This window comes from Polyergus mexicanus, unplaced genomic scaffold (assembly GCF_030449975.1).
Source record: "Polyergus mexicanus isolate NDT 795.1 unplaced genomic scaffold, iyPolMexi1.0 SCAF_8, whole genome shotgun sequence".
In the NCBI taxonomy this organism is placed as follows: Eukaryota; Metazoa; Arthropoda; class Insecta; order Hymenoptera; family Formicidae; genus Polyergus; species Polyergus mexicanus.
The window spans coordinates 6,129,310-6,144,180 of record NW_027223328.1 but is presented as its reverse complement, the minus strand read 5'-3'; the positions used below and the strand labels follow the sequence as shown (position 1 = coordinate 6,144,180).

General features: G+C 44.7%; 3 protein-coding genes across 3 annotated transcripts; all 3 read left to right on the top strand.

Moving 5' to 3' along the window:
- Positions 1–9,901: 9,901 nt before the first annotated feature.
- On the top strand, positions 9,902–10,889 carry LOC138935268 (uncharacterized). Its single transcript, XM_070299716.1, has 2 exons — positions 9,902–10,473; positions 10,652–10,889. Exons 1-2 carry the CDS (start codon positions 9,902–9,904, stop codon positions 10,887–10,889), a joined length of 810 nt encoding a protein of 269 aa, XP_070155817.1.
- Positions 10,890–11,020: 131 nt separating this feature from the next.
- LOC138935267 (uncharacterized) lies at positions 11,021–12,929 on the top strand. The gene is made up of 3 exons (XM_070299715.1): positions 11,021–11,950; positions 12,052–12,202; positions 12,382–12,929. The coding sequence occupies exons 1-3, from the start codon at positions 11,021–11,023 to the stop codon at positions 12,927–12,929; spliced, it is 1,629 nt and encodes a 542-aa protein (XP_070155816.1).
- Positions 12,930–13,176: 247 nt separating this feature from the next.
- On the top strand, positions 13,177–14,278 carry LOC138935266 (uncharacterized). The gene is made up of 3 exons (XM_070299714.1): positions 13,177–13,509; positions 13,685–13,754; positions 13,914–14,278. The coding sequence occupies exons 1-3, from the start codon at positions 13,177–13,179 to the stop codon at positions 14,276–14,278; spliced, it is 768 nt and encodes a 255-aa protein (XP_070155815.1).
- Positions 14,279–14,871: the final 593 nt, after the last annotated feature.

The window sequence follows — 14,871 nt, the reverse complement described above, 5'->3', positions numbered from 1 at the left end:
AGATAAAATAAATTTATCAATGATTATATCAAATATATTAATATTGAAGAAAAATAATACAGTAAGAGTAAGTAATCTATTTGATAAATTCTTATGGAAATTAATGATATAAAAGTTGCAAAGGAAGCAAATAGCTAGTCTCAAACAAAAACTTTAGCATGTTGAAAATAAATAATTTTTCAAATCGTATTCATTGTTAGCTTTCGGTTTAATACATTCCCGCACGCTTTATATCTACTGTTTTAGCTCAGGTATTGACTTATTATTATAGTTTATGTTTTAATTTTTTAGTTTTGATATCTTTGAGCCTATACGATTTTATTTTAATTAATATTCAAAAATCAAATAAGAAGCAATGCATACAAATGTTATTTAGAAAAAATGTAAGAATGTATAAATTAGTAATGCAGTATATTAATAAAATCATTATATATATATATACAATATAATAGGTAAATATGCATATTAGGTTATACCTCACCGATAACTTTCACCTTGACATATATTGTCAAAGACATAACTCTGAGTAACTTTCCCTTATAACTTAACCGGCGGTCTTTTATAGTTTCTGAGATATTTAAAGTTATGATTTCACAATTTTAATGATTTTTCTATTATAAAATAAAGAAAAATAAAGGTTGTTTACATTGTATTTACGTAGATCAGACATGACAAAAGTGTTGACTTACATTTTTAGAGACAAAGCTCTTTGGGTTTTTTTATTTTCCACGCAAAGCGAGATTCAACGCAAACCTATATATCTAGTTTTTTATAGTAGAGCCCACTGCGTCCACACATATACTTTCTCATCTATACATGTGGGGCGGACTGTTTCTCTGTCTCTATATTATTACCCAAATGTTAACTTTAAATATCTCAGAAACTATAAGAGACCGCCGGTTAAGTTATAAGGAAAAGTTACTCAGGCTTATGTCCTTGACAGCATATGTCAAGGTCAAAGTCATCGGTAAGGTGTAACCTAATATGCATATTTACCATATAATAAGATCATTAATCATACAACAGAATGCAATAGATTATAATAGAATACAATGTGAATTAATAATAAATTCATACTCATAATTAAATAAATTATTTATATTAATAAAGCAAAAACAGCTGGTAAGTAAAAACTAAATTTTGAGAATGCTGAATTAACATGCATTTCTAAAAGATATCTTAAGGGCATCTTATTTATGATGATACCATGATACTATTTATTTATTCATTACAAAGCAGCATATGAAAACATAAATAGGAAACAACTATACCACATCTTAAGAAAAATAGAAATTGCAGGAAAGTTAGGGAGGTAGTAAAAATAACAATGACAGAGACAAAAAGCAGTAAAGGTTCGAGGGTCTCTGTCAGAGCCGCTAAACATCCAGAATGGAGTTCGACAATGAGACCCGCTGGCGTGCCTACTTTTTAATTCGCTTTGGAGAAAGTAATAAGATCCCTGATGTCCAACCATAACTTAAGGAAAAGAATTAGTTTCACTAATCCGTCTTATACCCAAGAATACTGTAACTTATTATTTTATTATGAGCAAATTATGTAGAAATAATTTTACAAATCCACTGTAGTAAAATTCAATAAATTACTATTAACATTATAAATTAATGTAATTAAAATATTTGTTTATCATCAACATTTGAAAAACAATCAAGAAAAATGCGTGTAAAGTGCTCAGTTTGCTTACAATTTTACACGTCATCTGACATAGTCTACAATATTACATATGGGTATATTTTCCACCAAGAATGTCTAAGACATTGGCTTCGATAGTAAGTTTTTTGATAAAAAATGCTATCTTTTTCTAATTCTAATTCTTCCTTCCATGTCTGTAATACAAGGTTTGAGGCTTTAAGGGTTATATATATATATATATATATATATATATATATATTGCGACGACTTTTCTACCGTCTCGCGGCTGAGCGATAAACGCGGCCGCCGACTCGTTCTCTCCGTTGCGCGGGTGTAAATTGCGTCGACGAACAGGAGCTAATTCGCCGAAGGGGAGAAGCGGAATGGTCGTTGACAAAAACGGGAAAACGGAGAAAAAGGGGTCCACGCGCCAGGTGGGAACGGGATGTTAGGAGTTCCGCGCGTACCGTGACGAGATCCGAGAGATAATCGCGAGAATCGAACTTGGGCGCCAGATACGATCTTTCACGTATCCATTCACGAAACACGCGAAATAAACGCGAGGTAAACGCAAAAGCAAGTTGTCGGAATTCGCCACGGGCTGGCTAGCTCGCCTAACGGTAGAGGGGCAGGGCGAGTGTTGATCGAACGCGATAATTTATGCAAGAGGCGACAATTACGGAAACGACAAACACAACTGAAAAGAAATTCGCCAATTAAACAAAGAGGTTAACAGATTTATTATAATAGCGGGAGCCGCAGCTCCTCGAGAATAGTAATGATAAACCACGCGGATATACGGCTGCAGTAAAAGAAACGCGGCTGCGAGACTGGGTGTTAGACGCGGGGCGCGAAACCCCGTAATGCGTACGCCGAGACCAACCCGTTAGATCAGCCGGAATGTTCGCTCGGCTTGAATTACGCCTCGCACTGCGAAGAGATTGAATATTACGTTCTTCTATAATTCGGGTGCAAAACCGCATCAATTCTCGATATTGCCTCGCCAACGGCGATATTATCGCCCGCTATTACCGCGAAATTATTACGACGCAACTTAAGATTAACGTGCACTTAATACAACGCAGACATGCTTCGATTTCGGACGGACATATTACGCAGAATCGAATGCTCGGCACACACACGCACGCAATTCATGCAAGAATCGCGAGGAAATTCTCACCAAAACGCGCTCACAATTTCGAGACGCGGTGCTTTACAGCCGACATGATACGTCGAATTTACGCGATTCACACTCTCACGTAACCCGTATAATAATCGCGAAAGACAGATGCATCGGGCGTGTACGCACAGTTCCGACGCGAAGATTCACAAACGAGAGACAAAAAGAATATAACAAATTGACGCGAAACACACTCACACTCAGACGACCGACATACAGTACGAACGAGTCTTAAACGCTAGACGTGCGAGACCCAACGCAAATATAATCTACGGAATCCGAATCTCCAGAGAGACGACACACGGTTTCTTAAAAACGCGAGGTAATGTCTCGATCCGCGGGAACCGATACTTTCGAGGCTCCGGGGCCCGAATCGCTTGACGACGTGGCCGTGACGCGAAAATCTACACTAAAGAATCGGGCTTAGCCCGTACACCAAAGTACGAATTCCCGGCGACGACGACAGAACGAAACGATTCCGGGCGCAATCGCGAGTGGCGAATATGGCGGAGGGTAACCTCACCGGTACTCTTCCTCCCGTCGGGACGGTCAGGGGTCGACGAAGTCCTCTCGCGCTCACAATTCTTCGCCGTCGATCGCCGGGATCCTCTCCGCTCGTTCACGCAGCAACGATCTCGCAATTGTTCTCGCCACAACCAGTCCTCTCGATTACGCCGTTACTCGCACGCAAGCTCACGCCAGTCTCTTCCTGGATCGTCGCGATCCAGAATCGATACCTGTGGGCCGGCCGGGGCTGCGCACACGGGGTGCGTATTATCGCGACCAATCACGCGTTATCACGCGTTGTAGCCGGCGGGCGGCGCGCTCACGGTCGTAACGGGGATGCGCGCGCCCCCGGTATTACGAATAATAATTCGCTGGGGCCCGTTCCGCGGGGCCGTCGCGAGGTCTAAGGCGAACGGCTTGGCCGGAAACATCGCTGCCACCTTTCTTTCCGTCTCTTCCGCGTCACGCCATCGGGTGCAGGATTGCAGTCCCTCCGCGGGGGCCGTATCCGCACGGGCCTGAGCCCTTGCGCGAGGATTTTCTCACTGTCCCGTGCGTCGCGCATCACGTGTGCGGGTCCTGATCCCGTCGTGACGTAGCTAGCTTGGCCGTTAGATAATTTGGATTTCCAAATTGCTGGCTCCTTGCCCCTCTAAGATCTTCCTTGATTGGCGATCGTAGTTTCCGTGACGTTTCAGCGACTCTCCGCTCCTTCGCCGATGAGGCTCCCAAATGAATTATTCATACGAAAGAAAAGCATAAACTAAATTAATATTAAGCTCGAAATCTCAATTAATGACGCCTCTCTGGAGGTAACGGTACGGTTCTCGCAATGATTCGACTGGCGCGGCCTTTTAATCCGCGCTTTTCGATCGGAGAGGGACTCGGCGGACGCGCGCGAGACGGCAACGTCACAATATATATATAACATTAACATACTTGTTCAATCTTTACAACAATATCATTTAAAATACAAGGTGAAAGAATATGTCAGTAAGCCAAAGGAAAAGTTTTTGGAAGAGCTACTAACAATTGTGACGCAGTACTTTCAACCACGCAAACATGCTAGGCAGGGAAACTATCTTTTATAACTTGTCAGTACAGAATGCAATAAATTATAATAGAATACAATGTAAATTGATAATAAATTTCTACTCATGACTAAATAAACTATTTATATCAATAAAGCAAAAACAACTGCTAATTAAAAACTGAATGATACTTTCCCAGACAGCACAAGGATGTCCTTAGGACGTCCAAAAGGCATCCAGGATATACATGTGGGATATCCTGAAGATATCCCATTTTAATCCTCGGATCTCCTCTAGATGTCCTGAAGAAGAGTAAATGATAGCCGAATACTAACCTCTGGAGAACCCAGGGAGATCCTGTGGAACATCCTATTTCTATGGGATACATTAAAGATATTTTTCATACGTTTCAAGGAACAAATTTTAAAATTTAAATATAAATTAAGATTGTGTTCTGTTATTTACTGCTAATACTAAAAATCTAATATTAAAAACAGTTCACGTTGTTTAATATTTGAGGCTTTCATGCTGTACATGAATATTTTAAGTTTGGCTTCCGGATTTGAGTCGTGTAATATTTTATAAACAATCCAATATCTGAATTTCCTATGTTGGGATTGCATCAGAAATTGAACTGTTAGAAAATAATTACATTTGTAATTTCCTGTCTGTTGCTCTTTGCAAGCTTTATATAATTCTCATGACCAAATCTCAAATACGAGTTTGCGCGTCGCATAGCGGTAAACAAACGAACTAGCGGTTGAATATTATTTTTTGTAAAGTTTTTGGAATATTGCGGACAGTAACATTTCTCATGAAATATTAAATAAATAATAATTTTAGATACATGAAAATGTGCGCATCAAAACTCAATTATTAATATTACACAAAATTAATGTTAATAATTAATTGCACATGTATACAGGGTGTTTCAGAACAACCTTCCATCCTTAAAATGACGTATTCCTGATACGATTCTAAGACGATTTTTCCTTTACCAAAATTTGAATTGAAGCGTAATTTTTGAGTTATAAGCAAAAATAGTTAGCAAATCACGCGTCGAGTACAGAAGGCAGGCAGGAGCGACGCAACGCGCCGCAGCTGACCGTCCGATGCGTGATTACCACCGCATGAGTCGCTAACTATTTTACCTTATAACATAAAATTATGCTTTTAATAAAATTTTGGTAAAGAAGAAAATGTCTTAAAATTACGTCAGGAATACGTATTTAAAATAATGTCACTTTAGCGAAAGTTGTTCCGGATCGCCGCTCGTCGGATGCTGCGATCAGCTGATTGCTACACGCGATGTGTGTATGGTGGAGTGTGTGCGTAAAAGAAAGGAAGAGACAGATAGAGAGAGAGGATGAGGAAGGAAAGGAGGGAATGAGGGAGAGACGTTTATACACACGCACGCACGTACGCATACACTTTTTTTCTTGCCCTCTTTCTCTCTTTTACACAACACTTATACACTCTCTCATACGGTCACTCATTCACACACTCACTCACTCACCTGCTCACTCACAGCGTAGCGAATCTTCATACTACGTATTATATTTAACTGCTGTATGATTATTATTTAGCGACGGACAGCGGAGACTGCGCGATCACATTGTTACGTGCGATGCGAGAAACGCGACATGTACCGTGCAAGTTGCGACGTGCGTGTGGCGCGTGGCGCGTGATTGACGCGAAATAAGACGATTTCAAAATAATAATTATTTAGAAATAGTTATAATTTTTATAAATAAGTAATTTTTTTAAGTACGTCATTATAGGTTTCATGTTTTCTACCGCATTCGTAATGCGAAGGTTTTAAAAGATCGTTCGTCTTATCTCGCGTCAATCACGCGCCACGCGCCACGCGTCACACGCACGTCGTCACTTGCACGGTACATGTCGCGTTTCTCGCATCGCTAGGCAACGTAACAATGTGATCGCACAGTCTCCGCGGTCCGTCGCTAAATAATAATCGTGCAGCAGTTAACGATAATAAGACGATAAAGATTCGCTACGCTGTGTGTGAGCAGGTGAGTGAGTGAGTGTGTGAATGAGTGACCGAATGAGAGAGTGTATAAGTGTTGTGTAAAAAAGACAAAGAGAGCGAGAAAAAAAGTGTATGTGTACGTGCGTGCGTATGTATAAACGTTTCTCCCTCATTCCCTCCTTCCCTTCCTCTTCCTCTCTCTCTCTCTCTCTCTCTCTCTCCCTCCCTATCTGTGTCTCCCTTTCTTTTACGCATACATTCCACCATACACACATCGCGTGTAGCAATCAGCTGATCGCAGCATCCGACGAGCGGCGATCCGGAACAACTTTCGCTAAAGTGACGTTATTTTAAATACATATTCCTGACGTAATTCTAAGACATTTTCTTCTTTACCAAAATTTTATTTAAAGCATAATTTTATGTTATAAGGTAAAATAGTTAGCGACTCATGCGGTGGTAATCACGCATCGGACGGTCAGCTGCGGCGCGTTGCGCCGCTCCTGACTGCCTTCTGTACTCGACGCGTGATTTGCTAACTATTTTTGCTTATAACTCAAAAATTACGCTTTAATTCAAATTTTGGTAAAGGAAAAATCGTCATAGAATCGTATCAGGAATACGTCATTTTAAGGATGGAAGGTTGTTCTGAAACACCCTATATATCCTCTGGAAATCCAAAAGACATCCAATATAATAAACAGGGCACATATATCCTACAGACATCCAAGGCTTGGCACGATTACGATAACTGTGGCCCCCTATTTAAAAGGTCGTTTCTGAAGACATTTTTCACGAAGAACACGGGAAAAATAGAAAAAAAAATTTCCAACCAATAGTTTTCGAGATGTATCACTTTAAAGTATTGGACATGATAATAAAACGTTACAAAACGGACCCAATGACCTTGACCTTAACATATGTTGTGAAGATCACTGTCACAAGTATCTTCTTGATTTATTTTTTATTCAATATTTTTTCAAAATAGACTTTTTTTGTTAAAATTTATTTAATTTTTTTATTTATTTTAATTTCCTCGCTTCGCATTGTAAAGTATATGCGTGGGCGCAGTGGGTTCCGCCCCCCCTACGGGGGGGGGGGCACCACTTTCGAAAGATATAACCTAACCCAAACCTATTTCTGATTTAAAACTAAAATTTGGTTTGGGTTACGTTATATAACCCAAACCAAATTTTCGTTTCGAATTAAACTTTAACTTTAAATATCTCAAAAATTATAAGAGACCGCCGATTAAATTATAAGGAAAAGTTACTCAGGATCATAATTTTGACAACATATATCAAGGTCAACATTGTTGGGTCCGTTTTTATAAAGTTTTATTATCATGTCCAATACTTTAAAGTGATATATCTCGAAAACTATTGGCCGGAAATTTTTTTTACTATTTTTCCCGTGTTCCTCGTCAAAAATGTCTTCAGAAACGACCTTTCAAATAAGGGGGCCACAGTTATCGTAATCACCCCCAGGGCTTATCCAGTGGACATTTATAGGACATTAATACTTATTATAATACTTAAGATTTCTAAATTATATTAAATAGCCGACACAACTAAAAATAATTATGTATGCATATTAAATTTTTATAAATATATATATTTATAATAATACCTTAAAACATCCTACAAATGTCCTGAATCGTCCTGGACATTTTCAAGATGATCCTCAGAATGTTTTGTGCTGTCTGGGTTATGATGTGTAAAAGGACTCCCAAATATTGATAACATAACTAACTATGTTAATGTTTCTTTTCAAAATACTTCATTCCTCTACTGTCAAGAAATTGTTTCTTGAGCATACAAATATTATGAAAAAAAATTTATTGATTGTTATATATCAAACGATAAAGCTATTAATATAATTGCAATACACAAATTGGCAATAAGTGTTTATTACTTTGTGTTCAGAAAATCTCGCGACTTTTGCGCAATTTCCTCAACGTCGTCTCACTCACTCTGGTCCTTCTCTTTTAGTGTTCTCTCTCTCTTCCTTTTCTCTCTTGTACGCGACCTCAACCCAATCCCGAAGCCTGTCTTATCAATTTAATCAGCATCGCGCCATGCTATCATCCAATCATAAGCACGCTCTCAGGACCTTTTCCGCGCTCCTGCGTCGATATCGACCCTTCCGATGATCCTCGATCATTCTGTGAGTAACGGTCTTTTGTAACGCACGTAGCCTTTAGAAAAGTCTATAAAGCTCTCGGAATTCGGTTTTGCGATTCGGATCTAGTGATCAATCTCACGGTGTTCTCAAGGTTCTCGGTGATTATAAGGACATTATCAATCGGAAATCAATCATCGAAGTAAGTTTGAGTGAGAATATTCGCGAGGTGCGGCTCGGACCAACGTACGTGCGCGTGGATTCTAAGTGTTCTTCCCGACAACCCCCGAAACCAGAAACTCCTCGGATACTTTATCAAACATTTTTTGGTCCTTCGAGACGGATCGGTGGGTGCGGTAACGAACATATCTGTGTGCGGACTTAGAAATTCGAGTGTGTGCTTTCCACGTGCTAACGGCGAAAGTTCGAGAACGATCCGTGTCGTGCTTTCTCTCTCGCTCTGACTTCCGTTGGGCTCGGTTGCTCGTGCGTGTTCGGCGACGCTCGGACGGACTCGGGCGCTCGGTAACGGATCTCTGCGACACATGCTCAGGCTCACCCTCTCAACGGTCATCTTGTGAGCCTCGTGCGCGCGATATGGACGGCTCATTGAACACTTTCTCCTCAGTGAATCGGATCGAACATCTCTGTGTGCGGACTAAGAGAACCACGTGTGTGCTTTTCAAGTGCTACCGGCGAAAGTTCGAGAACGATCCTCGGCGCGCTCTCTCTCTAGCTCTCAGACTTCCGTCGCGCTCGTCAGTTCGTGCGTGTTCGGCGATGTACGGACGGAATCGGTCGCTCGGTGAGTGATCGTCGTGGCTCGTAGTGCTCTCTCACTCTCTCTCTCTCCGACTTCCGTCGCTCTCGGTTGTTCGTGCGTGTTCGGCGACGCTCGGACGGATTCGGGAGCTCGGCAACGGATCTCCGCGACGCGTAGGGCGCTCTACGGCCATCTTGTGAGTCTCGTGCGCGGTATACGGACCTCTCTTTCTCACCCTCGGACACGCACGGCTCATCGGACACTCTCTCTTCAGTGAAGTTAATCAATTAGACATCACCTGACAAAACAAGCATAACTCATCATGTCCAATCTCGAAGCAAGATTCTCTCTGCAGCTGAATCGGTACACCTACATCAAATCGGTGGCTTTCGAGTGTAAGGAACCGACGTTCCCCACTCTCCAACTGCAAATGCTCAGGGCGAAACTCGAGCTCATAGACAACAACTGGCAAAAGTTTGAAGCGACTCACAAGCGAATGGCGGAATCCAAGGCTGGACTCTTTCTGGATCACGATTAATTTCAAAAAAGATATACGATCAGTGTCTTTTATATTATGCTGACGCAAAAGCCGTATTGCTCACGCAGATTGAAGAAAAGGAACGGATTAATCCTCTCTCTGGCAATTAGCCAACCTCTCAATGGGCGGGCAGACATCAGCACGACGGCATCTTCCGGAGATCACTCTTCCACAGTTCTCGGGTGACTTCTCAGCGTGGAGGCCATTCCACGACTTATTCTCATCGTTAGTCGGCAGGAATGCTGACATCTCCAATGTTGAGAAAATGCATTATCTCCGGACCAGCCTCATGGGCGAGGCGACTCAACTTATCTCCAACCTGCCAGTGTCGGAGGACTCATTCGCCTCCGCTTGGGACTTGCTTGTCAGTCGCTTTGAAAACAAGCGGCTTCTCATTTCGGCCCAGGTAGATAGATTATTCCGCACTAAGACCATCTCACAACGGTCCGCCAAGGAGCTCAACACCCTCCTCAACATCACAACGGAAGCGCTCAATGCCTTGGAGTCTCTTGGAGCCCCTGTTCAACACTGGGATTATCTCTTGGTTCACCTCACTGTCCAATGGCTCGACCCAAGCACCCGAGAGGCATGGGAAGTCAAGCTTGGCTCCACTACGGACCCCCCATCATACAAGGACATTCACACATTTCTGACCGGCCGCGCTCGAGCCATGAAAAGTATGGAATTCGGAACGTTGAGCGTCTCTCCAGCGGACAATTCAGCGTCCCCGGCATTACGACACAGCAGCAAACCATCGACGGCCACCGCTTATGTGGCCATCTCACCCCCCCCCCCCCTTCGGGACTTCGGAAACCTCTGGATGTGCACTGTACTCTGGCCCTCATTACATTGTCTCTTGTCCTCATTTCAGAGATATGTCTCCTCATCTGCGGCGCAACATCGTAATAGATCGTCGACTCTGCTTTAATTGCTTGGGCAGGCATAACGCACTCGCCTGTCAAAACTCCAAGAGGTGCAGAGAATGCGGCAACAAGCATCATACCATGATACACATGGATGGTCAACCGCCCCCACGTCGGTCAGCTACACAAGGCAAGGTAACCTTCGACCGCAGCCACACAGACGTCGGCGCCAGCCTCACCAACTGAGAGCACTACATCAGCGGCTTCAGAATGACTCACGCACGCAGTCGTCGCTCCATCTCACTCGTCCGGCAGTCTTACTCGCTACTTGTTGCGCTATCATCCGATCACCTGGCGGCTCGCCTCATTCGGTCAGGATGCTCATCGATCCCGGATCTGAACTCACCTTTGCTTCCGGGCAACTTATCAAAATCCTCCAGGTACCTCGACGGCACGCCTCTGTCCCCATCATAGGTATTGGTGGATCTCAGTCGGAGCGAACTCGGAGTGTCGTCCCCCTAACACTTCACTCAGTTTACTTTTCGCAATCCATTAAGGTTACAGCTTACATCCTCAAGAATTTAACAACCTCACTTCCGTCTATAGCGACAGCAGAGCATAGTTGGCCTCACCTTCGCGGACTCCAGCTGGCGGATCCAGATTTCCTCACCCCCGGAACCATAGATTTAATCCTCGGTGCCGACTCCTACGGACTGTTTATCCAGCCCGATATCATTAAAGGGTCGGAGGAGGAGCCCATCGCTCAACACACTATTTTTGGATGGATTGTTCTCGGTCCGACCTCTACACCATCGGCCACAGCTCATAGTTCTCATCATGTCGCGGTGGATCATGAGCTTCACGACCTGCTCACGAAGTTCTGGATTCAAGAAGAGATTCCCTCATTCTCCACAACTCAGCTCAACCCTGACGAAGAAGAGTGCGAAACTCATTTCACGGACACCCATTCTCGAGATAGTGCTGGGCGTTATGTCGTACGGCTCCCCCTCAAGTTACAGACCAGCCATCTAGGGGAGTCACGAGCAACTGCTCAACGTTGCCTGCAACGCATACTACGGCGCCTCTCAACGGATCCGACCTATCAGAATCTGTACTCATCATTTATTCGGGAGTACGAAGAGCTTCAGCACATGGTCAAGGTTCCCCCTTCCACTCCAAAACCATCACCAATGTTCTACCTTCCTCACCATGGAGTCCTTCAGGATGACAGTATCACCACCAAGTGGTATTCAACGGGTCCAGCCTCACCAGCACGGGATCTTCCCTCAACGATATTCTGCACACGGGTGCGAACCTCCAACCAGACATCTCAGATATCTTACTCTGGGTGCGACGACACCGGTACATTTTTATCACGGATATCACCAAGATGTTCCGCCAAATTCAGGTTTATCCAGACGATTGGGATCTCCAACGGATCCTCTGGGTCGACGATCAACTCAACATCATCCCGTATCAACTCACGACGGTCACGTATGGCACCCGATCAGCCCTCTTCTTAGCTGTTCGCGTCCTCCTTCAACTTGTCGAAGACGAAGGTAAGAACTACCCCTTGGCGGTCCACCCTTTCCTCAAGGGGCGGTATGTGGACGACATCTGCGGTGGCGCTGACACTCTTCCGGAGCTGATCTCTATCGCTCACCAACTGGTAAACCTCTGCAAGGTGGGCGGCATTCCTCTGGCGAAGTGGCAGAGTAATCATCCGGAGTTATTCCAGCTATGGACGGCGCAGCAGTAGAGCCTCACTCGTTTGCTAACACGCAGGATAAGATTTTGGAACTCACATGGCAGCCTCACTCAGATCAGTTCGTCTTCCAGAGCAAGGCCTCCAACCGGCCCGTCATCACCAAACGGACAATACTATCGGAAGTAGCGCAACTGTTTTATCCTTTGGGATTCTTATTTCCGGTAATCATCAGAGCGAAGACGCTCCTCCAGGAACTATGGTTGGAAAAGGTCGGCTGGGATGACTGTCTCTCGCCGCAACTTCGAGATCGGTGGACGCACTTCCGTTCAGAGCTGTCTGACCTGACTTCTATCACGATTCCTCGGTGGATGTCTCTCACGCCGTCAGCCACGGTCGAGCTTCATGGATTTTCGGATGCTTCGCAACTTGCCATGGCGGCTGTAGTTTACATCAAGGTCACCCCTCACACAACAGAGCCAATCATCACACTGGTGTGCGCCAAAACCAAGAACGCGTACCTCAGGGCCATTGGCGGTTATTCCCGGCAAGGAGAATCCAGCAGACTGTGCTTCTCGTGATCTCTCTTCCGCGCAATTCTCTCGGCATCATCTTTGGTGGAACGGTCCCTCGTGGCTAGTACAGTCTCCTCAACATTGGCCAAGCACGATATCACAGCTAGATTCGGCGGCGACTCTTGAGGAGCGGCCCGGGCTTTTTCTCACCTCCTCAACAGTAAGGCAACACCACCTCTGGGAGCTCCTCTATCGTTACTCATCACTCACACGGCTTCTTCGGATTACGGCTCACTGTCAACGGTGTTCCGCGATGAAAAGTATACCACAGTCCTCTCTGGCCACACCTCTCACACCTGCAGATCTGGAAGTTTCACGACTATATTGGATTCGGTCAGTTCAATCGGCGTACTTCTCATCGGAACTGACAATCATCGCAAGCGGAGCACACTTGTCAAAGTCTCATCCTCTCGCCAAGTTTACGGCCTTCATCGATCATTCCGGCATCCTCAGAATCGGAGGCCGACTCAGGCATTCTCAATTGGACCCTGAATGCAAGCACTCAGCCATCTTGCCACGGGATTCATATCTGTCCCGACTCATTATATCGGACGCTCATCTAAGGACTCTTCACGGCGGAACTCAGGTAACCTTGACATATCTTCGCCAGGCTTACTGGATTGTTGGTGGCCGAGCTCCAGTAAGATCTCACATTTTCCGCTGCGTTCGGTGTGCTCGACAACGTGGCGTAAGGGCACAGCAACTCATGGGTCAACTGCCATCATCTCGCATTACGCCATCTCGTCTCTTCCTCAACACAGGGGTTGATTACGCCGGCCCCCTCACTCTCAAAACTTGGCGAGGACGAGGGGCTAAGTGTCACAAGGGATGGTTAGTCATCTTTGTTTGCTTCTCAACTTCGGCGGTTCATCTGGAGGCAGTGACGGACTACTCAAGAAGGATTCATCGCAGCGTATCGGCGGTTAACGGGACGGCGAGGTATCTGCCAAACTCTTTTTAGCGACTGTGGAACCAATTTTTTGGGGGCAGATACATCTCTTAAGCGGCTATTCAACTCGGGATCAAAGGAATTCTTGGAACTCACTCAGCTACTGACCCATGACGGCACCACTTGGGTCTTCAATCCTCCAGCAGCCCCTTACTTCGGCGGTAAATGGGAGGCCGCTGTCAAATCGGTTAAACATCATCTGCGAAGAACTATAGGCGAGACTGCCCTAACCTATAAAGAAATTACGACTCTTCTAGTTCAAATCGAGGCAGTCCTCAACTCCAGGCCATTGTGTCCACTTTCAGACGACCCGGAAGACCTGGCACCCCTCACCCTCGGGCACTTCGTCATCGGGGCAGCGCCAACTACAATTCCGGAGCCATCTCTCTCCGCAGTGCCCCTCTAAAGGTTATCTCGGTGGCAGCTCATTCAGCAGCAATTCCAACATTTCTGGTCGCATTGGTCAGCTGAATGTCTTCAACGTCAGCTTGCGATATCGAAATGGCATCATCCTTCCACGCAAATCAAGGTCGGCTCTCTTGTACTTCTCACGTATGAGAGATTCCCTCCATCAAAATGGCCTCTTGCTCGGGTCACACGGGAGTGGTGCACTTGGACACAGTATAATTGGACACGGTGCAAATGGACACGTTACAAATGGACACGAGATTTTGCACACGGTTCAATTGGACACAGTGCATTTGGACACAGTAATTTTGGATACAGTAGCTTTTGGACACATAAGAAAATACGCATCGTTTACTTGGACACCGCTCAATTGGACACTGTTCATTTGGACACCGTTCGTTTGGACACAGAAAGATGCGCACTGTTCATTTGGACACCGTTCGTTTGGACACAGAAAGATGCGCACTGTTCATTTGGACACCGTTCGTTTGGACACCGTTATTTGCCCACCGTTCGTTTGGACACCGTTCATTTGCCCACTGTTCGTTTGGACACCGTTCATTTGCCCACTGTTCGTTTGGACACCGTTCA

Excerpts from the sequence above, each read along its gene's own strand:
- LOC138935268 (XM_070299716.1), top strand. The coding sequence starts at position 9,902 with ATGGGCGGGCAGACATCAGCACGACGGCATCTTCCGGAGATCACTCTT. Across the intron at positions 10,474-10,651 it reads AAAAGTATGGAATTCGGAAC|AGATATGTCTCCTCATCTGC; the intron begins GTTGAGCGTCTC and ends TCCTCATTTCAG.
- LOC138935267 (XM_070299715.1), top strand. The coding sequence starts at position 11,021 with ATGCTCATCGATCCCGGATCTGAACTCACCTTTGCTTCCGGGCAACTT. Across the intron at positions 11,951-12,051 it reads CAACGATATTCTGCACACGG|GTTTATCCAGACGATTGGGA; the intron begins GTGCGAACCTCC and ends CGCCAAATTCAG. Across the intron at positions 12,203-12,381 it reads TCAACTTGTCGAAGACGAAG|CTATGGACGGCGCAGCAGTA; the intron begins GTAAGAACTACC and ends GAGTTATTCCAG.
- LOC138935266 (XM_070299714.1), top strand. The coding sequence starts at position 13,177 with ATGAAAAGTATACCACAGTCCTCTCTGGCCACACCTCTCACACCTGCA. Across the intron at positions 13,510-13,684 it reads CTCTTCACGGCGGAACTCAG|GGGTTGATTACGCCGGCCCC; the intron begins GTAACCTTGACA and ends TCCTCAACACAG. Across the intron at positions 13,755-13,913 it reads GCTAAGTGTCACAAGGGATG|ATACATCTCTTAAGCGGCTA; the intron begins GTTAGTCATCTT and ends TTTTGGGGGCAG.